At 36.4% G+C, this 23859-nt stretch overlaps 1 protein-coding gene across 4 annotated transcripts in view; it reads right to left on the bottom strand.

Moving 5' to 3' along the window:
• Positions 1-23859, bottom strand: part of MAP4K5 (mitogen-activated protein kinase kinase kinase kinase 5) — a 116472-nt gene that overhangs the window by 84405 nt on the left and 8208 nt on the right. For all 4 annotated transcript variants that reach the window (XM_033188081.1, XM_033188082.1, XM_033188080.1 and 1 more), the window contains one exon: positions 4354-4411. In XM_033188081.1, the coding sequence (XP_033043972.1) occupies positions 4354-4411 (58 nt within the window). The remainder of the gene's footprint in view (positions 1-4353; positions 4412-23859) is intronic.

The raw sequence follows: 23859 nt of genomic DNA, 5'->3' as shown, positions 1-23859 counted from the left end.
CTCAGAGAAGTGGGGAGAGCAGATCATGTAGGGTTTTATAAACAAGGCTAAAAATCTGAGTATTTTTCTAAGTCTATATGAAGGCTTCAGGGAAGTGTTAAGCAGAAGAGTGCGATGATACATGATATATGTTTTAAAAAGTTCACTCCAGAGGCTTTCTTGAAAACAGATGGTGGGGAATGGGAAGTGTAGGTGAGGAAACAGACACTAGAAGGGTGGAGATGGGTAATAAAGACAAGTAGATGGATTCAGGATATGTTTTGGAGGTAGAGCTGAGGGAACTTGCTGACAGACTGATTCTTGAGCACAAATAAGAGAGAAATTGAGGTTAATGCCTACATTTTTAGATGGGTTAACCGCTTAGCAAAATGGGAAAGAAAAGCAGGTTTCAGAAGAATAATCAATTTATGGATTTAAATTACAATATTCCTAATACTGGAAAATCTTTTTGACAATATGATTTAGCCTATTGATAGCTGATACTAAGTAGGTGAGAATGCAAAGGAAATGGCATAAAAAGACCAATGGTGGGTAGTAAATCTATTAAATAAAAACCTAAATCTAAATAATTGGTCATGGCATTTATAAATTATAAATATTACATTTCTTAAAAGAAGGTACACATACTAATACATACTCATACCCCAGTGCAATCAGAAAGTTTCTGGGCTAAAATCCCCAAATAAACCAACAAACAGTTGAAAATTGGGGGGATGATGAGGAAAGAAGAGTATAAATATGCAAATTTCAAAATCTGTAAACCCAAGAATTCAATAGATGACTGTTTTATTTCTTAAACTGATAAACTAAAACACCCACAAATGTAAGTATATTACTCAAGGTCTTACAAGTCATTCTCTGAAAAAACTACAGAATTGTAACTTACAAATTATCAGCGGTAAAAATAAAAGAAACCCCCAGCCATAATTTTTTAAAAATTTAAGAAAATATTAAAAACAAAAACAACAACAGAAGTAAAATTAAAAATCTCTCTAAACAATATAATAGTGGACAGATTCACATATTTAAAAAAAAGAAAGATACAGATTGAGTTGTAAAACAAAAGTCAAACATAATTTTTTACAAGAGAAACATCAATGACCCAGAAAGGATTAAAGTATAATGATAGGCCCAGGTACACCAGGTCTATCCATTTGTTGTATGCCACATAAATATAAACAAAAAGAAAGGAGGGTTGGCAATATCAATGTCGGATAAAGTTATATTCAAGGTAAAAAGGGTATCGAAGATCATTAAGGGAGTGAATGATTAAAGATGAAAGACACAAGTCACAATAGTAAGGGAAAGACTGAAGCCATTGACCAATATGAGTGACTAATGCATTATACATTTATTCCATTATTCTATCTCCCCCACTGAAATTCAAGTTCCATGAGAACAAGGTCTTTGCCTTTTTGTTCTCTTCTACATTCCTACCTTCTAGAACAGAGCTTGGCATATATTAGGTATTCAATAAATATTTATTAAGAAATGAAAATATAAGGTAAACATGAATTTTATGGGTTAACTGATACACATATAATACATTAAGCAGATGTGCCACAAATGGAAGGAGAAATGGACAAAATCACTCTAGTGGAAGATGATCAACACTTCTGTCAGAACCCATTTATGCCCAGTGTTCCATTATTGGAACGCTAAGCATGTGAGAGTTATTTACATCCTATGGCTCAAGTTCATTGCCAAGGTCTGATTTTTCACACGTCTGCAATTCAAAAAACTGCAAACTCCAGCATAAATGGGTTAACGCTTAATGAGTAAACACAACACTGGAAGCAGTATCCTACAATGTGAAAGTCCAGGCCAAAATAACATTCTATATATCTGTACAGTTGCAAAAAACAATGAAAAGCATTTGAAAACTGCCAGAAAAATATGAATTCTGTAAGACTGCCAGAGACAAAATATAACCAATAAAATCAATGTCTGAAGTAAATATCTATAATAACCAGTTAGACAGTGTAAGAGGGAAAAAGGAAGCCATCCCAATAGCGAGTAATACCGTAAATATGAAGATGTGGCAAAAACTTTCCTAAAGACCTGAATAAGAAAAAACCTTTACTATTGTCAAAATGCCAAATATCCCACATCAATCTATGTGCCTTTTTTCTCCTTGATAAAAATGATTTTGAAGTTCTCCTGAAGAAAAAAATTTTACAAACAGAAAGGAAGTATCTGAAAAATAAAAGGAATGAAGACTATAACATGCAACAAAAGTTATAGTAATCAAGACCAGGATAGTATTGAAGTAGGAATAGAAAAAAAAAAAATCACTGGAACAGAACACAAAATCTATGCTTATATGGAAATTTAGTTTATGACAACCAAGGCACTTCAAATCTGTGGATAAGAGACTGAATCTATAGTAATGGCTTTGGGAAACTAGCCATTTGAAAAAATATAGAGAGAGATTTCTCTTTCATCCCTTAGAACGAACTCGTTCCTGATTGAGCAAATATTTAAATTTTGGAAGAAAAAAAGGAAAAACTGGAAGAAATTACAGTTTAAAATTGTTATAGTTATCTAGGAGAAAAGGCCTAAGTACAGGGAAATGGGGAATAGAGAAAGGAGGACTGACAAATTTGTCTGAGAGAAAAAAGAAGACTTCCACATGGAAAAAAAAAGTATAAGCAGAGTGAAAGAAGACAAATTGTGGGAAGTGTAAAATACACGATAAAGAGTCACTATCCTCAAAGTGCAAACAGCGCCTAAAATTCAATAATAAAATACAAATAACCTGATAGGACTGGGGCAAGGCATAAGAATAGGCAACCAACAAAATTTTTAAATAGCTAAATACTAAGATCACTTCATCAATATTTACAGAACTTCTACGTTATTCTTTTTTGGGGGACAAGTTGAAATATTACTCAATCTTAATACATGGGTCACGTCTAACATAAAATAATCAGTAGCTTTTACAAAACAAGGCAGTGAGAAATTCTAGCCTTTCAAAGGAGTCTTAACTTATGATCCTTGCATTTAATCCTTACATTTTAAGTAATCATAACACATATTTTTCTTTTTTTACTGAATTGCCTTCTTATGTTAGTTCTAATATATGGTTTACTGAGCATTCAGAATTGCAGGATGTAAAAAATATACTCATTAATTCATTATAATGAACATTAAATTAGGTTGGCAAAAACTGCAATTACTTATGCATCAACCTAATAAAAAATAAGCCATACCCTCAAGTCAAATAAGTGAAACTGTGCTGTAACAAGCCCACTGCACTCGCTTAAGACAGAAAAGGGATAAATATCTTCGTTTTCTCTGAGAGCACAGGCCAGTACTTGGACATAACTTGAATAACCATCCTTGAACATAATTTGAATATTTGCTGTAGTGACTTTTCTAGGAGAGGCAAATGCTTGTATAGTTCTGTTATATTTCCTATTTGTGTTAGTGACATTTTGGAGATCATTTTAAACTTACTAGGTGGCATTTAATAAGAGGATCCTAAAAGAGTATTATTATAACAATTTCTATTTGCCAGGAAAAAAAAGATATTGGGACATATCTGAAAGCTTATTTTTAGTGTTCCAGCATATGCTACCTCAGTACTATTATCTCTTTAATGAGTCACATGTATAATGATTCAAATACTGCGTTTCAAAAGCAAAGTCATTTTAACTGCTCAAACTAAGAAATCGGCATAACTATGGTCGTAAACTTACCCTACATGTCTAAGTTTATGAACCAGCAAATGAACATATCACCAAATATTCACTTACCTGGTCAAAAACTACTATTGCACTCATTAGAAACTTTTAGGATACCAAAATCATAAAACCGTTTCAAGATTACAGTTTTATTTTCAAAGCAAATTATTCAGTGTGTTTTGAAACAAGCAGTCTTCTGACACACAGAAGTGTTAATAAAATAAGTACTAAGCTAAAACCAGAATCAACAAACCTAAATCAATCAAAGGGAATAGCTGACAAACAAATGTCATTATACCAAATATTCACCCCCAAAAAATCACTGAATACTTTCCTAAACAAATTCTCATAAAAGCTAAACTTGAGGTTCAAATATTTCACTATCTTCTTAAAAGCAAATTAACAATGTCAGTGTGTCTTCCAATTTTGAATGTGGACATGTCAAATTTTATTTGGCAACAAAACTGTCATGTCAAACTCACCTTTAACTAACCACCTCCAGGGGAATTTAATTGAAGATATTCTACTGACCTGATAGAACATATAAAGACTTCTTTTGGGAAGAAGGGAAACAAGGAAAGAAATACGGAAAATAGTTTTAAGACCTATAGTTATGAACTGCACGAGAAAATTGTTCAAAAATTGTCTTGAGGGTTTTAATACATACCAGGCTCCAATTTAATGATTTTTACTGCAGCCAACTCTCCTGTGTGAACATTTCTGGCCTAAAAATAATATGAAAACAAAAATCTTGTTAATTAAAAAGCTTGTTAATTACATTAAAATTACTTGGTACTATGTTAATTGCTTATCAACCATACTTTTATCAAAACTAAAAAACAAAATATTTCCAATAAAATGAGCGTACTCATTTTCCCATTAAAGAAAAATATAGATATGACACAAAAGTGTTTTAAAAATTACCATTAGTCCCACCACTCAAAAACAGCTACTGTTTAAAATTTGGTCTACTTCCTCTAAGGCTTTTCTTCAGCCTTGGGTTAATATTTTTAATTTTAAAAATCTCATGGTTTTTATTTTTATCAGAAAACATAATCATAGGTCATTAAACTTTTTAAAAAATCATCTGTATCTAACTACCTAGAGAAAAACAGTGAATACTTCAGTGTATACGCATCTCTTTCCTGGTACACATATGTATATGCATGTGCATTATGGAAGATGACCCCATCACAGTCTTTGACAACATGATTGCGAATGCTGCCTGGTTTTCCACTGATAGGATATATAATTTAACCAACCCTCTATTGTTGGACATTTACAATTTTAATATTATTTGCAAGTTATAAAAATAGGGATAAATATATCTTAGCTTTGTTATCTATCCACAGCCTTATTTCCTTCAGTTAAATGCCTAGAAGAGAAACTATTTACTATTTAACAAAAGGTCAACAAACTTACTATATAATTAGCACTACAATGAATATCACTACAAATATTTTACCATAGATCAGCTTATAAGGAAGGCAACCTAGACATACAATTGTGAGATCAAAAGGTATGTGGACTTATAATGGGTATGTTGCCATATTGCTCTAAAACACTGTGTAAATTTATATTGTCATCGACCTCGGATGTCAAATCCACGTCTGCCAAGACTTACTGTAGGTAAAAATTAAATGATTATAACATAGCCCATATAATAATCGTCCTTTATTGCTGGACATGAAGGATGTTATATATAGTCTTTTCATTATTTAAGACATACTTGTTTTAAATGGATTCTAAGATATGATATTACTAGGTCAAAGGTTGTGAATATGAACACATACCATCAAAGAGTCTAAAAGCATTTTACCACTATATTCTCTTTGTTAATATGAGTGCTAATTTTCATCGTACCCAGTGGTATATCGTATGTGGAAATGGAATTTACTAATTTATGACCTTTTTCATTTATTATATTAGATTTGAATATCAACTTTCAAATGGCAGAAAAAACAAGAAAAAGACATGATAAAATAGAAAAGTATAGTTATACTAATTTGCCAAATTAAATAAGTCAAATTATCAGAGGAAAGAAGAGAAAAAGGGAAAGGAATAGAAGAATGATAAAGTAGGGAAGAGTGCCTTCAAAGAGATCCTTTTAAAGATGACACACAGAGGGTGAGATAAAGAATAGAATGGGGGAGAGATATACAGATGAAAAGACACAAACAGAAAGAAAAATAAAAGAATCTATTTTTTATTTGTTTTTTGTTGTTTTGAGACAGGGTCTCACTTCTATCACCAAGGATGGAGTGCAGCAGCAGGATCTCGGCTCACTGCAACCTCTGCCTCCTGGGCTCAAGTGATTCTCCCACCTCAGCCTCCCAAGTGGCTGAGACTACAGACACCTGCCACTACACTCAGCTAATTGTTGTATTTTTTGTAGAGTCGGGTTTTGACACGTTGCCCAGGCCGGTCTCAAACTCCTGGGTTCAAGTAATTCGCCCACCTTGGCCTCCTGCAGTGCTGGGATTACAGTGAACCATCAGGCCTGGCAAGAAAAGAATTTTCAACAGCAGAAGTTGCAACTACTTTGTGGTAAGTTCACATTTTCTTCATTAAATCTAGTGAACAGGGTAAGAAGGGGTTTCAGGAAAGAAGAGCAGGCATTTTAACTCTTCTCTTTCATAGTTATAGTTTCTTCTCTCCTAACCATGAACACATTTACAAAAAGGGGAGCAATGGTCAGCCAGAAGCCTCACATCCTTCCTACCCTCTCCCCTTTCTGCCATTGGACATAAGAATTGTCTGTTAGCCTCAGGTCTTCTTCTAGTTCCTAAAATTTCCCTTGGGTCATAAAAGGATATGTGCACATAGATTTAGCCTGTCCACCTCTCAGCCAATTCACATGCCAGTGAGACTCAGGTATAAAAGAAATATGGCCAGAACAAGCAATGATAATTGACTTCCTGGGAATCTTGTTCCGTAAATCATAAAATGTGTGTTAGAAGACAAATTCCACAATAATGATGACAATTATGTTTGTAATGCTTTACAGTTTGCAGAAACTTTCATATACTTTACTTAATTCTATTTATTTAAATACAAAAAGACTTAGTTTAGTAAAGCTGACTTGCTCAAGGGCATCCTGCTGGCAGGGGTGAGTCAAGAGTTGGAATCCAATTTTGTGATATTTTCAAAAAACCAGCTCCTGGATTCACTGATTTTTTGAAGGGTTGTTTGTGTCTCTATCTGCTTTAGTTCTGCTCTGATCTTAGTTATTTCTTGCCTTCTGCTAGCTTTTGAATGTGTTTGCTCTTGCTTCTCTAGTTTTTTTAATTGTGATGTTAGGGTGCCAATTTTAGATCTTTCCTGCTTTCTCTTGTGGGCATTTAGTGCTGTAAATTTCCCTCTACACACTGCTTTAAATGTGTCCCAGAGACTCTGGTATGTTGTGTCTTTGTTCTCATTGGTTTCCAAGAACATCTTTATTTCTGCCTTCAATTCATTACATACCCAGTAGTCATTCCGGAGGAGGTTGTTCAGTTTCCATGTAGTTGAGCAGTTTTGAGTGAGTTTCTTAATCCTGAGTTCTAGTTTGATTGCACTGTGGTCTGAGAGACAGTTTGTTATAATTTCTGTTCTTTTACATTTGCTGAGGAGTGCTTTACTTCCAACTATGTGGTCAATTTTGGAGTGAGTGCGATGTAGTGCTGAGAAGAATGTATATTCTGTTGATTTGGGGTGGAGAGTTCTGTAGATGTCTATTAGGTCTGCTTGGATGCAGAGCTGAGTTCAGTTCCTGGATATTCTTGTTAACTTTCTGTCTTGATCTGTCTAATGTTGATGGTGGGCTGTTAAAGTCTCCCATTATTATTGTGTGGGAGTATAAGTCTCTCTGTAGGTCTCTAAGGACTTGCTTTATGAATCTGGGTGCTCCTGTATTGGGTGCATATATATTTAGGATAGTTAGCTCTTCTTGTTGAATTGATCCCTTTACCATTATGTAATGGCCTTCTTTGTCTCTTTTGATCTTTGTCGGTTTAAAGTCTGTTTTTATCAGAGACTAGGATTGCAACCCCTGCTTTTTTTTGTTTTCCATTTCCTTGGTAGATCTTCCTCCATACCTCCATCTCAAAGGATTATAAATCATGCTGCTATAAAGACACATGCACATGTATGTTTATTGCAGCACTATTCACAATAGCAAAGACTCGGAACCAACCCAAATGTCCATCAATGATAGACTGGATCAAGAAAATGTGGCACATATACACCATGGAATACCATGCAGCCATAAAAAAGGATGAGTTCACGTCCTTTGTAGGGACATGGATGAAGCTAGAAACCATCATTCAGAGCAAACTATTGCAAGGACAGAAAACCAAACACTGCATGTTCTCATTCATAGGTGGGAACTGAACAACAAGAACACTTGGACACAGGATGGGGAACATCACACACTGGGGCCTGTTGTAGGGTGGGGGAAGGGGAGAAGGATAGCATTAGGAGATATACCTAATGTAAATGAGTTAATGGGTGTAGCACACCAACATGGAACATGTATACATATGTAACAAACCTGCACGTTGTGCACATGTACCCTAGAACTTAAGGTATATATATTAAAAAAAAAAGCCAGGCAAGAACAGATGCTGGAGAGGATGTAGAGAAACAGAAACACTTTTACACTGTTGGTGGGAGTGTAAACTAGTTCAACCATTGTGGAAGACAGTGTGGCGATTCCTCAAGGATCTAGCACTAGAAATACCATTTGACCCAGTGATCCCATTACTGAGTATATACCCAAAGGATTATAAGTCATGCTACTATAAAGACACATGCACACGTATGTTTATTGCAGCACTATTCACAATAGCAAAGACTTGGAACCAACCCAAATGTCCATCAATAATAGACTGGATTAAGAAAATGTGATGTATATACACCATGGAATACTACGCAGCCATAAAAAAGGATGAGTTCATGTCCTTTGCAGGGACATGGATGAAGCTGGAAACCATCATTCTGAGCAAATTATCACAAGAACAGAAAACCAAACCCCGCATGTTCTCACTCACAGGTGGGAACTGAACAATGAGAACACTCAGACACAGGGCGGGGAACATCATACATGGGGGCCTGTCGTGGGGTGGGGGGCAGGGGGAGGGATAGCATTAGGAGAAATACGTAATGTAAATGATGAGTTAACGGGTGCAGCAAACCAACATGGCACATGTATACCTATTTATCAAACCTGCACGCTGTGTACATGTACCCTAGAACTTAAAGTATTAAAAAAAAGAGTTAGAATCCAAGTTTATTCTGATGACAATATTTCACTGCTCCTTTCCAGAATTCGAGAATTCTCTATTTCATTTTTAAATGCAACAGATACTAGAGAAAAGTATTAATTGTGTAATATTTAACAGATCAGCAACAGTGGTAACTTTTGTTGAAACAGACTAACAAAATATTGAAAACAGATTAACAAAGCAATATACTAGTCCTCTTTCACATTAAATTTCTCCATGATAATTTTCAATGTAACAGAAGGTGAACTATTACACATTTAATGTCTTAAAGAAATAATCTGAGAGTTAAAATTTGATCCAAGGAAAACAGTAGTATTCTAAACATTCTGAAAAAAAACACCGAATAAAAGAGCAGCCTTCTAATATGCTTAAAATCCATCATAAAGAATTGGAATTAAAAAAAAAAAAGAGCAGATTCAATGAACTCTTCTTTTAACTCACTGATGTCATAATCTTGCAAACATAGTAGCCACTTCTATGCCTAAATGTCAGCACCCTGGTTTTCCCTCTTTCCCTATCCACCTAAGTGATCATTTACATTGTTTTTTTCATTTAAAATTTTCACTGGAATCCTATAGAAAACAGAAAAACATCTTTGGACATACAGTATAAGTTTACAAATTGAGAAGAAAGATTTAAGTATAAGTACCACAAAGGAACAAGAAAGTTACAAAAGTACACTCACAAATTGTGACGGTTGAAAAACTCAAGATTATACATTTCAGGTAAGGAATACAATGTTCAACTCATATGACATGACTGATGCTAACACATTTCCAACATGAAAATATCTTCAGGCAATTCATTATTCCAAGCAAAAAACGGGCATTTGGGCAATGCATTCTGCCATTCACTGCCACTTACTTTCAGAAATCATAAGAAAATGACTCCATTCTTCTCGGTTGCCAATTATTAAACAAGAGTCAACAACATGAAAAGATCTAATATGCTTCTCTGAGAGTTTGGAACAATTAATTCTGATTTTAGTCAGATTAATCAGAAGTGAATAGCTCAGTCTCAGGTCTGAAAACTGTCCTCACTCTGCTACGTTCTCCTTTCCCTGCCTCCCTCCCCGTTTAGCCTGGTTAACTCTGACTTGTCCTTTAGGATTCAGTTTAGTTATCATCTCCTCTAGGAAGTCTCCCTGGTATCCTAAGGCTGGATTAAGTGTGTTGTCATCTTAGCTCTAGGCATGATCCTTTGAAAGCTGTGCCACATGGTAGATGCTCTACAAATTTGTTGAATAGACAATCATGGTTGTAGGAAGGTTACTGCTCTCTTAAAAAAATTAAAATCTTCAACTAGAAAATGCTATGAAACTGACAATATACTGTTTTAAATAGTCTTACTTTTTTCACTTATGTTGAGTCATATTATGAATTAAAGTATTTTGAAGAAAATTATTTGTAAAAATTTACTACAAAAGTAAGATTTTGTGGTAGAAAAATTAAAACAATATATAACAAATCAGTGAAAGATGACAGTACCCCTCCATCCCAATCTCATCTCCCAAAATAACTATTGTTAATGGTTTAGAGCATATCCTTCCAAACTGTTAATTAGGTTGAGTCTTAAGAACACATATGGACAGAACACAAACATTGATAGTTTGGCAGTTTCTCACAAAGCTAAATATAGTCTTACCTTATGAGCCAGCAAGAAACCCCACTCCTTGGCATGTACTCAACTGAGCTGAAAAGTTATGTCCACACAAAAACCTATACATAAGTGTTTAAAGCAGTCTTTATTCACAGTCATCCAAAACTGGAAGCAATCAAGATGTCCTTCAATAGGTGAATGCATAAACAAACTGTGGTAAATCCATACAGTGGAATGTTTATTGGAGTACTATTCATGACAGCCAAGACACAGAATGAACCTGGGTGTCCAACAACAATGAATAAAGGAAATGTGATTTTATATATATATATATATAGCCACAAAATGGAATACTATTTAGCCATAAAAAAGAATGAAATGCTGTCATTTGAGGAAACACGGATGGAACTGGGGGATATTATGTTAAGTGAAATTAGCCAGGAACAGAAAGTTAACCATCACTCGTTCTCACTCACATGTGGAAGCTAAAAAAAGTTAATCTCATAAAAGTAAAAAGTAGAACAGAGAATACTAGAGGCTGAGAAGGGTAGGGGAAAGGGAGAGATAGGGAGAAATTTGTTAAAGGATACAAAACGATAGCTAGATAGGAAGAATAAATTTTAGTGCTCTATACCACTACTACAGGATAGCTATAGTTAACAATAATATACTACACATAGTTTCAAATAGCTAGGGAAATACCAAATGTTCTCAACACAAAGAAAGGACAGATGTTTGAGATTATAGATTTGCTAATTTCTCTGATTATTACAAATTTTATGTATCAAAACATCACTATGAGTCATTATGAATCACCCATAAATATGTACAATGATTTTTCAATTTTTAAAAATTAAATTTAATAATAAAAAAATGGAAACCACAAAAAGATATGGAAGAATCCTAACTGCATACTGTTAAGTGAAAGAAGCCAGTCTAAGGAGGCTTAACGAAATGTATGATTCCAACTACATGACATTCTGAAAAAGGCAAAACTACAGAGACAGTAAAAAGCAATGGTTGTCAGGGGTTTAGTGGAGGCAGGAAAGAAACAAATAGGTGAAGCACAGGAGATTTTTAGGAGAGTAAAAATATTCTGTATGAAATGGTAATGATAGATACATGTCATTATGTATTTGTCAAAACCCATAAAACTATATAACACAAAATGTGAATCTTTATGTAAACTATGAACTATAGTTAATAAAATATCAACATTGGTTCAATAATTATAACAAATGTACCACACTAATGCCAGATATTAATAAAAGACAAAACTATATGCAAGAATTCAGGGGTTGGCTAAATGTAATTCGATGTACTATGTGCTCTATTACTCTGTAAATCTGAAACTGCACTAAAAATTAAGCCTATTAATTTAAAGATAAATTATTTTTTAAAAGAATACATTTTCAGACACAATTATGAGCCAATTTTTATTATTAGAATCAACCCATTTATATTACGTTTCAATTTAATAGAGTCAAAAAGAAGAGGCAAGGATACCTTGATTTTTTTAGAGACTCTGAGGGGCTCAGAAACAGATCATTGGAGGATTTGAACAACAATCACAAAATGACATAAAATAAAGATGGTGTTCTACAGTTACACTGCGCAGAAGCCAAGTTATATTATATGTAGTTACAGAAGTAAAAAGCAAAAAATACAAACTACAGCTCCCACTGATAGGAATAAATACTTAAATGTCAGCCTCCATCTTGAAGACACATTTCTGTTTTCGCCAAGTGAAGAACTGATGGGTAAATGTTTGTACTCTGTAATTTTCCAGCTGGATTTTTAAAACAGAAAGCAGTACCAGGCTCTTTTATAATGAAAGGCAAAGAGGCTTTCAGAAAAAGAGATCTTCTAAACAGAGACCTTACAGATTCAATTTACTAAAGAGAGCTTTCAGAAATTTAACTATACAAATTCACCCTATAATCCAAAAAAGTTTTGGAGTACCAGTTTTTGAAATCCAACATTTCTTTCCAACAAGTTAAACATGATACTCTCGATTATTTTTGTTTTTAACTTTAACACACAAGAATTGAAAGATCTTGCATTATATTTACAAAAGGAACTAACTGGAGTCCCACAGCAACTACACAAAAAAGATCTGACTGTATTTTTGATTCCTATTCATGTTAGTAGGGTTTTGGTATACACTAATACTCAGACTTAAGATATACTAAACACCTAGAAATCTAGTAAAACATAGTACAGTTACAGGTCTTATTTAACTCTTATTAATCAGGAACTGAAATTATTAGGTAGAAAAGATAAACTCACAATAAAAGGGATCAATATCACTATAAAATCCACAATAGAATCATTCCAATTAAATTAATTTTCTATTCACATTATTAACGCATTTCCTTTTCATCTCTTAATTCGTATTTCCAAGGCAATTTACTACTAAAGAAGTATTTCAACTTAAGCCCTCCAGTCTTCAGTCTTACTAATAGTTAAAAGTTACCTATGGATTTCCACTTAAACAAACAAACAAACAAAAAATTGAAAGATGTTAATTAAGCCATTTCTACTTCATTAATATTATGCAATTGCCAGTTTTGTAAACTATGAACTTTTCTACATGCTGTAAAATTTTTAATGAAAACTAAAAATTAACGAGGAAAAGTCTAAACATTTTACCTACAAGGTTTCAACATAGAATTGGAAGATATGACTCAATACATAGTAATACATCCCAGTAGTCATGAAGTTGAAAGGTAATTTTTTATAAACTGGGGCTAAAAAAAAAAAAAACTGGCAAGTAAGGACAGCCATCTAAAAGCTATGGCAATCAAGACCATCATCATGAAGAAAAATGAAAAAGCTCCTGTATTCTACTTCACTGTTCTTCTCATCCTACCCCAGATAACTTTCTTCCATCATATTCTTAGGGTCACAAAACTTTTCCATTAAGCCAACTGTGGGCTTCAGTTTTAAATATGCCCCTTTTTTCTATAACATAACATCAGAAAATCCAGACATCTCAATATTTTTAACAAGCTATCTCCAGTGGCCAGTGACTGCTTCTCAGAGTCATAATTATGTATTCCATATTCAAGAACATGATCTACAATACAAAAGAAGGAACACAAAAGGTTTGAAAAATACAAAGCTGATTCATTCACAATAAAAGTGAAAAGTCAATTATGTCATAGGCTGTAAAACCTCTATACCCAATACTTTATGGAACATTGCTTTTTCTGTTATTGTTTTGTTTCGTTTTTCTTTTTTTTGAGGCCGAGTCTTGCTCTGTCATCCAGGCTGGAGCGCAGTGGTGTGATCTCAGCTCACTGCAGCCTCCACCTCCCAGGCTCAAGCAATTCTTGTGCCCCAGCCTCCTGAGTAGCCACGACTAAGGCACGCACTACCAGGTCTGGCTAATTTTTTTTGTAGTTTTAGTAAAGACAGAGTATCATCACATTGGCCAGGATGGTCTCAAATTCCTGACCTCAAGTTATCTACCCACCTCATCCTCCCAAAGTGCTGGGATTACAGGCGTGAGCCACTAGTCCCGACCGAAATACTGTTTTTAACTGGTTCATTTATTCAACAAACATTACTTAATACTTAACTATGTGCCAGGTACTATGTTAATGCCAGGAATGTAATGAAACAAAAACAGTTTCTGTCTTCCAAAAGCTTTTATCAGTTAGAAAGACAGAGAAGGGAAGAGTAAATACCACATAGTGTGAAAAATGCTCTCAAAGATGATATAAGTCAACCTTGGAGGATTCTGAGCTCAGTCAAACTAGACTGAAGAAAAAGTTTCCAGGAGAAAGCAAATTTAAACTGAGACCTAATGGAACACTTTCCTGGGAGGAAAGGTGGGTAAGAGATTATGGATGGCAAAATTCCAGGTAAAGGTGTAAAGACAAGAGAAAACATGGGCAGTTTAAAGGAGCAAAACTATCCTGTATTAAGGGAATATAAAGGTATAAAGAGGGAATGGTGAAAGTTAAGATTCCTTTGATGCTCAGGACTGAACGTATCACCCCCTATCTTCCTGTAGGTATCATATACTTTTTTTTTTTTTTTTTTTGAGATGGAGTCTCGCTCTGTTGCCCAGGCTGGAGTGTAGTGGTGCAATCTTGGCTCACTGCAGCCTCTGCCTCCCAGGTTCAAGCAATTCTCTTGCTTCAGCCTCCCGAGTAGCTGGGACTACAGGCACGCGCTGCCATGTCAGGCTAATTTTTGTATTTTTAGTAGAGACGAGGTTTCACCATGTTGGCCAGGATAGTCTCGATCTCCTGATCTCGTGATCTGCCCGCCTCGGCCTCCCAAAGTGCTGGGATTACAGGCGTGGGCCATTGTGCCTAGCCAGTCATCCTTATTCCTTTAAGATTTTATGACCCCTGGTTCACAGTTTCCTCTCTATCCCTTCTCTTGCCTCTACCACTCTTAGTGACTTCAGTATCTGGAACTACTCTGACTTTTCATTCTCTGACCTAACTAACATTATATTTCCTTCCTAATCACTACCTCCTATCCTTTCAGCTCACTTATTCTAGTCCTCCCATTCCAGCCATTCTCCCACCTCATCAATTTGCCAATGCATTTCTCCACGACCATCAATTATTTCTCTCAACTCTATACATCTTCCCTTACCTATAAGGAGTAAACTTCCTCTTCCCTCTATCGTACTAGCCTGGCAAAATCCTAATCCCGATTAATCCCAATTATCCACTAATTCCACACTGGCATCAAATAGCTATGAGTTACCAGAAAAAAATTACAAAATCATGCTAACTGGTCTTATTTTCAAATCAACACAAATCTCAAACTACAACTTCTCCTACAGGTTTTATTTTCCACTCTTCATAAGAACAATAGTTTCCTCTTTCCTCTTGCTTTGAACTTTCAATAATCCCTCAGCCTCTTTGTTACCCTCTCTTCTCTCACCTACCAGAACTGATTATGGAACTGCAGCTTTTCTTTATCTAACATTCACCTATGTAGCTGACCATTTATCTCCAGGGCATATCTCTCCTCACTTTGCTCCAGATTCCTACATCCATGGAAACCTGACAGGCATCTTAACATTAATATGTCTAACACAGAACACTCGATTATCCCTCTCCACAAACTTTTTCATTCCCACATATTCCCAATCTAAATCAAATTTACCGCCTCCACCCACACTCACTTAAGCCCAAAACCCAGGTCATTTTTTCTTTCCTTCACACTCATCATGTCTGATATATCAGCATATCCTGACAGCTTAAACATATAAGCCAAATCCATGCACTTCCTTCTATTTCCAGTGCCATACTGTAGTCCAAGCTTGTCTCCACTAGGAACTGGCAAACTATCTGTGAAACATAAAGAAATAGCAAGTCAAGAATAATTCCTGTTCTGGATTGCACAATTGGGTAGAGAGTGGTCCCATTTACTGAGATGACAAACATAGGAGGAAGCACACATTCTGTGGAGGGGAGAGAGATATAGATGGGGGCTCAGTTTTGGACATATTTAAATTTTAACTTGCTATGGAAAACCAATCTAGTGATATCCTAAAAGCCGCTTAACAAGAGCTAAACTGGACTGAAAACAGGGTTGGGCATCATCAACGTTACTGAATGCAGGCAGGTGGATGAGATTACTTACAATAAGTAGTCAGAAGAGAAGAGGATCAAGAACAGAATCCTAAAAAATTAGCCACACGTAAGGAATAGTGAAAATAGACAAAGTTAAAACGAAACTATTACGGAGATACTATTCTCTGGAATCTCAGTTTGCAGGAATTTTTTAAAGTCATCCAATCCAATCTCTCTTTCAAAGAGCAAATCTCTTCTACTTAATCTATGGTGGTCATTTGGTCAACCTAGCCCATTCATTTTTAGGATAACTGTAGTTGTAAAGTTTTTTCTGTGATAAGCAAATACATTCTCGAATAATTTCTCTTCAGTGGTCTCAGTTTTGGTTTGTAAGGTAACACTGACTTAACCTGCTCCTTTTACTATATGACAAATTCAGATCTCTAAATTCATTAATTTATTCAATAAGTATTGAGTCCCTATGAAAGTCAGGAAGCCTAAGCTCTAACTCTGCTCAGATAAAATATAAAAGTTTGCTTCTACCTACAGATAAAACATGAATTTTTCAATATGCCATGCCATATAAATTCCAGACTCTTCCCACCAGTCTAGTTACTATTTACTTTGACTATGTGCTCAAAGTTTGATGTCCAACAAAAATGATAGTAGTTACAACATTAGATTCATGACAACAAAGGCAACATTTCTTTTTTTCAGGTTTCTACAAAATTACAATACTTTTTCTTTTTTCTTTTTTTTTTTTAAAGACGAAGTCTCTGTCACCCAGGTTGGAGTGCAGTGGCACGATCTCAGCCCACTGCAACTTCTGCCTCCTGGGTTGAAGCAATTCTCCTGCCTCAGCCCCCCAAAAAGCTGGGATTACAGACACGTGCCACCATGCCCAACTAAGTTTTGTATTTTTAGTGGAGACGGGGTTTCACCATGTTGGCTAGGCTGGTCTCGAACTCCTGACCTCAGGTGATTTGCCCACCTCGGCCTCCCAAAGTGCTAGGATTATAGGCAAGAGCCACCACGCCCAGCCTACAATACTTTTTTTAAGTTTTAAAAATAAATGTTGAGGCCGGGCATGGTGGCTCACACTTGTAATCTCGGCACTCTGGGAGGCTGAGGCGGGTGGACCACTTGAGGTCGAGAGTTCAAGACCATCCTGGCCAACATGGTGAAATCCTGTCTCTACTGAAAATACAAAAATTAGCAGGGCATGGTGGCAGGCGCCTATAGTTCCAGCTATACAGGAGGCTGTGGCAGGAGAATTGCTTCGACCCGGGAGGCAGAGGTTGCAGTGGCTGCAGTGAGCCGAGACGGCACCAGGCTGGGCGACAGTGAAACTCCGTCTCAAAAAATAAAACAAAAAATAAATGTTGAAAGCGTTCTATCCAAAACAGAATGCTATATTTTATCTTCTAGCAAGAGTAAAGAAAGTGCTTCATTTTACTTTTTTTATAAATCATTTTGGGAAAAAGAAAGGCTTTAATCACTACATATATTAGTCATCCATCAATTTAACATTGATTCACTGAGCACCTCTGAAGCATCAGGTACCTCAGGTACAAGGATAATATTAGCAGAGTGACAGCAAGGAATTACTAAGATGAATAAAAATATCTGTACCTGCCCTGAGATTCAATAGGGCAGATTTTAGATCCATATAAGGAAGTTTTCTTTAGCAATCGAAACTGTCCAAAAAAAGACACTACTTCCCAACACAGTATATCCTTATTATTTAAATAAGAAGTTATAAATGACCATTTGTAAAGGACAAGATAGGGGTTATATGCACTATGTGCCAGCCATAGGTTCCCTGCTAGCTCCCAAACTCCTTAATTTTTATCTTATTTTATTTAAGTTCCAGGATACACGTGCAGAACGTGCAGGTTTGTTACATAGATATATGTGTGCCATGGTGGTTTGCTGCACCTATTGACCTGTCCTCTAAGTTCCTTCTCCTTGCCCCCCACCACCAACAGACCCTGGTGTGTACTGCTCCCCTCCTTGCATCCCTGTATTCTCACTGTTCAACTCCCACTTATGAGTGAGAATATGCAGTTTAAAACTCCTTAATTTTTGTGGAGCAAGTTACTTCCAAGCTGGCTTCCACACAGTTATACAGGTCTGGACAGATGCTTCCTATTCCATGGAAGGAGGCTATACTTGCACAATTTCCCCACTCCCAGGCAGACAGTAAGCCTTCCTTTAGAATGACTCAAAATCTGTTCACATGACTTCGACCTCAGGTCTTCCGCCCAATCTATTAGGATACTCATCTGTCTCTGAAAAGACTTCTCCCAACTCTTTTCTAACGCAGATTGATTTTATTAAAAAGAGAATTACACAGAGGATTACTTAAATTGAACTAATTATCTGGAGGTCTTAATGGCAAAGGAAAGGGAGGAAAGGGCTTGAGTTTCAAGGTAGGGAAGATGTGAACTCTCAATCACTGTTGATGGGTGCAAATTTTTTTGCAGAATAATTGGTCAAAATTCACCAAAACCTTTAAGACAATTTAGGAAATTTGGCTCTAGAAATTTATTTAAGGAAATAATTAAGATTGTGTGAAAAAAATTTGTTCAAGGATACCGATCCCAGCATTATTTACAAAAAAGAAATATTGGAGACAATTGCTTGTATGTTTGTATACAACGAATTAAGAATTATACAACTATACAAGAAAATAATACACAAGTATTAAATATGTATATTTACTGACAAAAAGTTGCTATATATTTATTATTAAATTTAAAAGCACATTATCAAATATACATCTATATAATATATACTGCATATTATTATACATATCTATTCTATGATTTACACGTATGTCCTTAATATGAATTTTTAAAAGTTGGGAATGTTTATCTCTTAGTAAAGGAGACACAAGTAATTTTTCATTCCTATATAGTTTTTAAAATGAACATGTATCACCAGGTACAGTGGCTCACGACTATAATCCCAGCACTCTGTGAGGCCGAGAGGGGCAGATCACCTGATGTCAGGAGTTCGAGACCAGCCTGGCCAACATGGTGAAACCCTGTCTCTACAAAAATACAAAAATTAGTCGGGCGTGGTGGCACGCACCTGTAGTACCAGCTACTCGGGAGACTGAAGCAGGAGAATGGCTTGAACCTGGGAGGTGGAGGTTGTAACGAGTCAAGATTGTGCCACTGCGCTCCAGCCTGGGCGACAGAGCGAGACTCCATCTCAAAAAATAAATAAATAAAAATAAAACAAAAATAAAAAATGAACATGTATCACTTACAATGTATTTTGAAAATAAAAAGGTAGGTAAAAGGAGGCTATCTGTGCTGAGACAAGGAAGGGAGAGACAAACATATAGGAAGGTGAGTCCTACCTGTAGATCTTTACTACTACAGAAAGAATAACAGAAAACAATTCCTGGAAAAAACTGGTAAAGGACCCAAACATCTCCAGCATGTATTACAATGATGAGCCAAAAGCTGAAAATGCAAAAGTTGTTCATTAAAAGATGTCTTTAAAAATATATTGAGTTTAACATGTTTCTTTCCGATTTGGATACATGAAGAGTTAAGGGGGTCAAGAAGGCACGGGCACCTACAAAGGGGATGCATGTAGGTGAGAAATACACTGATTCATAAGACAAAGCTGGGGCTGGGCGTGGTGGCTCACACCTGTAATCCTAGGACTTTGGGAGGCCAAGGCAGGTGGATCACGAGCTCAAGAGTTCAAGACCAGCTTGGCCAACGTAGTGAAACCCCTTCTCTATTAAAAACACAAAAATTCGGCCGGGTATGATGGCTCACGCTATAATCCTAGCACTTTGGGAGGCCGAGGCAGGCAGATCACCTGAGGTCGGCAGTTCAAGACCAGCCTGGGCAATACGGTGAAACTCCATTTCTACTAAAATAAAAAAGAAGTTAGTCAGGCATGGGGGCATGCGCCTGTAGTCCCAGCTACTCAGGAGGCTGTGGCAGGAGAATTGCTTGAACCCAGGAGGCGAAGGCTGCAGTGAAGTGAGATCATGCCACTGTACCCCAGCCTGGGCGACAGAGCAAGACTCTGTGTCAAAAAAAAAAAAAGACAAAGCTGGAAGTCACAATCCTTCACAGGCAGTCCTAATTATCCTAAATCAGAGAGAAGCAAACAAAACTAGCTAGTGCTACTTAAGGCAGGTTATTCTATCTGCCGGAAATAATTCACATTTTGTAATTTATAACAGCATTACAGAGCCTAGTTTATAGGACTCAATTAACAATAAACATGAATCTAAAGTTCCAACAAAATGAGGACAAGAGAAGGCACAGCAGGAAGAGTATGCAGCAACCAAAAACGGGACCATTTCTGTTTTTAGCTATTTGTATTGTAAGGTGGCTATCGGCAAAGTCATCTTTCTTTCTTTTTTTTTTTTTGAGATGGAGTTTCACGCTTGTTGCCCAGGCTGGAGTGCAGTGGCTCAATCTTTGCCCACCACAACCTCCACCTCTCGGTTCAAGTGATTCTCCCGATTCCAGCCTCCCGAGTAGCTGGGATTACAGGCGTCCACCACCATGCTCAGCTAATTTTTGTATTTTTAGTAGACGGGGTTTCAACATGTTGGTCACGCTGATCTCAAACTCCTGACCTCAGGTGATCCACCCACCTTGGCCTTCCAAAGTGCTGGGACTACAGGTGTGAGCCACCACACCCGGCCAAAGTCATCTTGATAGCAAAGGTAAATCAAGCCTAGGCTCTGAATGGAAACATGAGTGTCACAGTAATGACCAAGTGATAACCAGGACAAAGTGCATCTGAAAACTGGTGCTGAGACCTTAAGTTTTATGTATTCAAATCAGTCCATAAATCCCTCATTTCTCAGCAGAGGGGTGAGGCTGCTAAGCCTCATCTGACCATAATATGTATAGTGCCTATAGCATGGTAGACAATGTGTTAAGGACTATGTGTAGAGTAGTGAATTTAAAGATGCAGTCCTAAGGTGGCTTGGAATAATGGAAAGAGCAGAGACTGTGGAATCAGAAGATCTGGATTCAAGTCCTTACAGTGTCATCTACTAACAGTAAGATTGAGGGTAACAGTAAGTTTCTTCGTGAGTAAAATAGGGATGATAGCACATCTGTTCCACCTACCTCACTAGATTATCGTGCGAAACAAATCACACACTGATCATGAGAGGGTTATACAAACATTAGTCATTCTTAGTCATGTTAATCCTATTTCATTTTCATAAAAATGTTGGAAGGCAGGGGCCAATATGACTCACTAGCCCAAACACCTCTAAGGACAGATCTGACTATCAGCTGGGCTTCCCACATCATCGTCTCAAAATCTCCATGAGAGATTACATTTAACAGAAATAAAATTATATTAGGCCTAAATTCATCTTGTACTTCTCAGAGAGTCATCTACCCTCTCGAACTTGACCAATACTTCACGTCACTGGAAAGTAACAGCCTTCTAATAACACTCTCCATATGCAAATACTCACAAGAGTCCAATACCACCAAGTGATTTATCTTAGTCAAAGTTCTCAAATTGACAACAAAGCCCTGAAAACACAAGTATCACTTGTTAACAGAGTTTGTGTTTCTCTTTCTGTGTTCTTGGTCTGAAACCACAATGTTAGTTCACAAGTGAAACCCTTTTAAATGTTGAAAGCAAAACTAAAAAAAGAAATCTAAGTCAATCTGTATTCTATCCCATTTGTCTTCATAAAATACACTGGAAATGATGATCAAAGTGAAAATGCTAAAGCTATGTAAATAAAGAACTAGAATACTAGATGAATAAGCCCAAGGTTGCAGCTGTATCCACAAGTCAATTTGGGGACTATACTAGTAATGCATCATTATACTTGCACTAGAGACGGCACTGTTTTATGTCTATCTTCACCAAGTTGAAAGTACTTTAAAGACTTCTGTTACAGTTTTCAGAACATGTATTTTGCTCCCAGGTATGGTTCAGAGCTTCACATTCACCATCAGAACCATATTCTCTTTAGGCAGTCACAAAATAAGCCTACCTCTGAACAGTAAGAAAAATAAATAATAAGATTTTACCCAGATGACTTATAAAATAGTAAATATCCACAAGAGTAACACATCATCCCAATAAAACATGTTTTATTTTTGCAGTGATCTTATACAATATTTAACATAACATTTATTTAATAAGAAATATAATTGAAAATAAAGCTTTTGAAGGACAATCTTTCATCTCTTATTTTCTACTGTTAAGATATTTTTCCGAGTTATTCACTCTCTCACTCAAATATGAAAACCAGGAGTCTCTCATAATGTCAGACACAGGACACAAAAAGGACAGTATATTCACATAGTTCAACTGTGTTACTATTAAAAAATAAGAAAGTGGGTGATGTTTTAATATCAAATGTCAGAGAAATAACAACACATACATCCATTTTCTATTACCTTCAGATTTTTAGGCATCAGACTAGACTCTTAATATTCAAAGATCAGAGTATACTGGTGGAGAAAAGACATAACAGCTATATTTTCTTTGCTTACAAATTCATGCTTAAAAACATAAGACTTGGTAACCTACAACCAACTGCTGAACTTAATTAAAAATCACAATGGGCCGGGTGCGGTGGCTCACACCTGTAATCCCAGCACTTTGGGAGGCTGAGGCGGGCGGATCACCTGAGGTCGGCGGATCACCTGAGGTCGGGAGTTTGAGACCAGCCTGACCAACATGGAGAAACCCTGTCTCTGCTAAAAATACAAAATTAGCCGGGCATGGTGGCACATGCCTATAATCCCAACTCCTTACTTACATGATCACTATGTTGCTTACTCCTTCAAGGCATATTTATTGAGCACATACTATATCCTAGGCAATATCCTACTGTGGATGTGTCAACAGTAGACTTAAGATCTCTGTTCTCATGCAGTTTGAGTCTACCAGGAAGACAAGCAAAAATGATGAGCAATAAATGATGAGTATCATGATAAAAATGTACACAGAGCTTTGAAAACATATAGCTGCTAGATGTGACTTACTCTAAGGGACAGAAAAGCCCCCTCCTCCCCTCCGCCAAGAAATGTAATGTTTAAACAGAAACCCAAAGAGCAGGCAATAAGATGGAAGAGAAAGAGTGTTCTAAAGGAATACTTGCAAAAATCTGAAAGACATGGAGAGTAGAGTGCATATAAACAACTGAAAGTTCAGTATGAATACAGTATTGGGATAAGCAGGGCCTTAATAGGCATATTATTCTAAGACTTTATTCTACGGACAAGGGAAATAAAGGAGATATGACACAAAACTTCAGATTTATATTTTTTGGAGAATGAATTTATTTTCCTCATTGTAGTTAGAGCAGACAGGAACAAGAATGGAGGCAGGAGATGGTAGAGATGATCTCTTGAAACTTTTGGTTCTTATGAAAAGAACTTCCTCATACTGCTCTGTTTCTCCTCAGACACCTTCAATGTATTATTTTCTCTGCCACCCCTCTAAGGTTACAGCCTTTCCTCAGCTCTCCTACAAACTCTCCTGGGTGACCTCACCTATATTTCACACGTACCACCCATAAAGTGATGATGACTCCCAAACCTGTATCCCCAGTCCAGAACTCTCAAGGCCAGAGTTGCATTTCCTACCACCTACCAGACATATTCACCTATGCAATGCCTTATATTCAAAACCAAACACAAAATCCAGACTCCACAAATTTGGTATTTCCTAACTCTGTTGATAGCATCAATGTAGTCTCACTCAAGCCAGAAATTCTAAATGCCATCAATTACC

The sequence above is a fragment of the Trachypithecus francoisi genome, unplaced genomic scaffold (genome assembly GCF_009764315.1).
Source record: "Trachypithecus francoisi isolate TF-2019V2 unplaced genomic scaffold, Tfra_2.0 Lachesis_group3, whole genome shotgun sequence".
NCBI lineage: Eukaryota > Metazoa > Chordata > Mammalia > Primates > Cercopithecidae > Trachypithecus > Trachypithecus francoisi.
The sequence above is the reverse complement of the archived record's forward strand: the minus strand, read 5'-3'. Positions and strand labels throughout refer to the sequence as shown.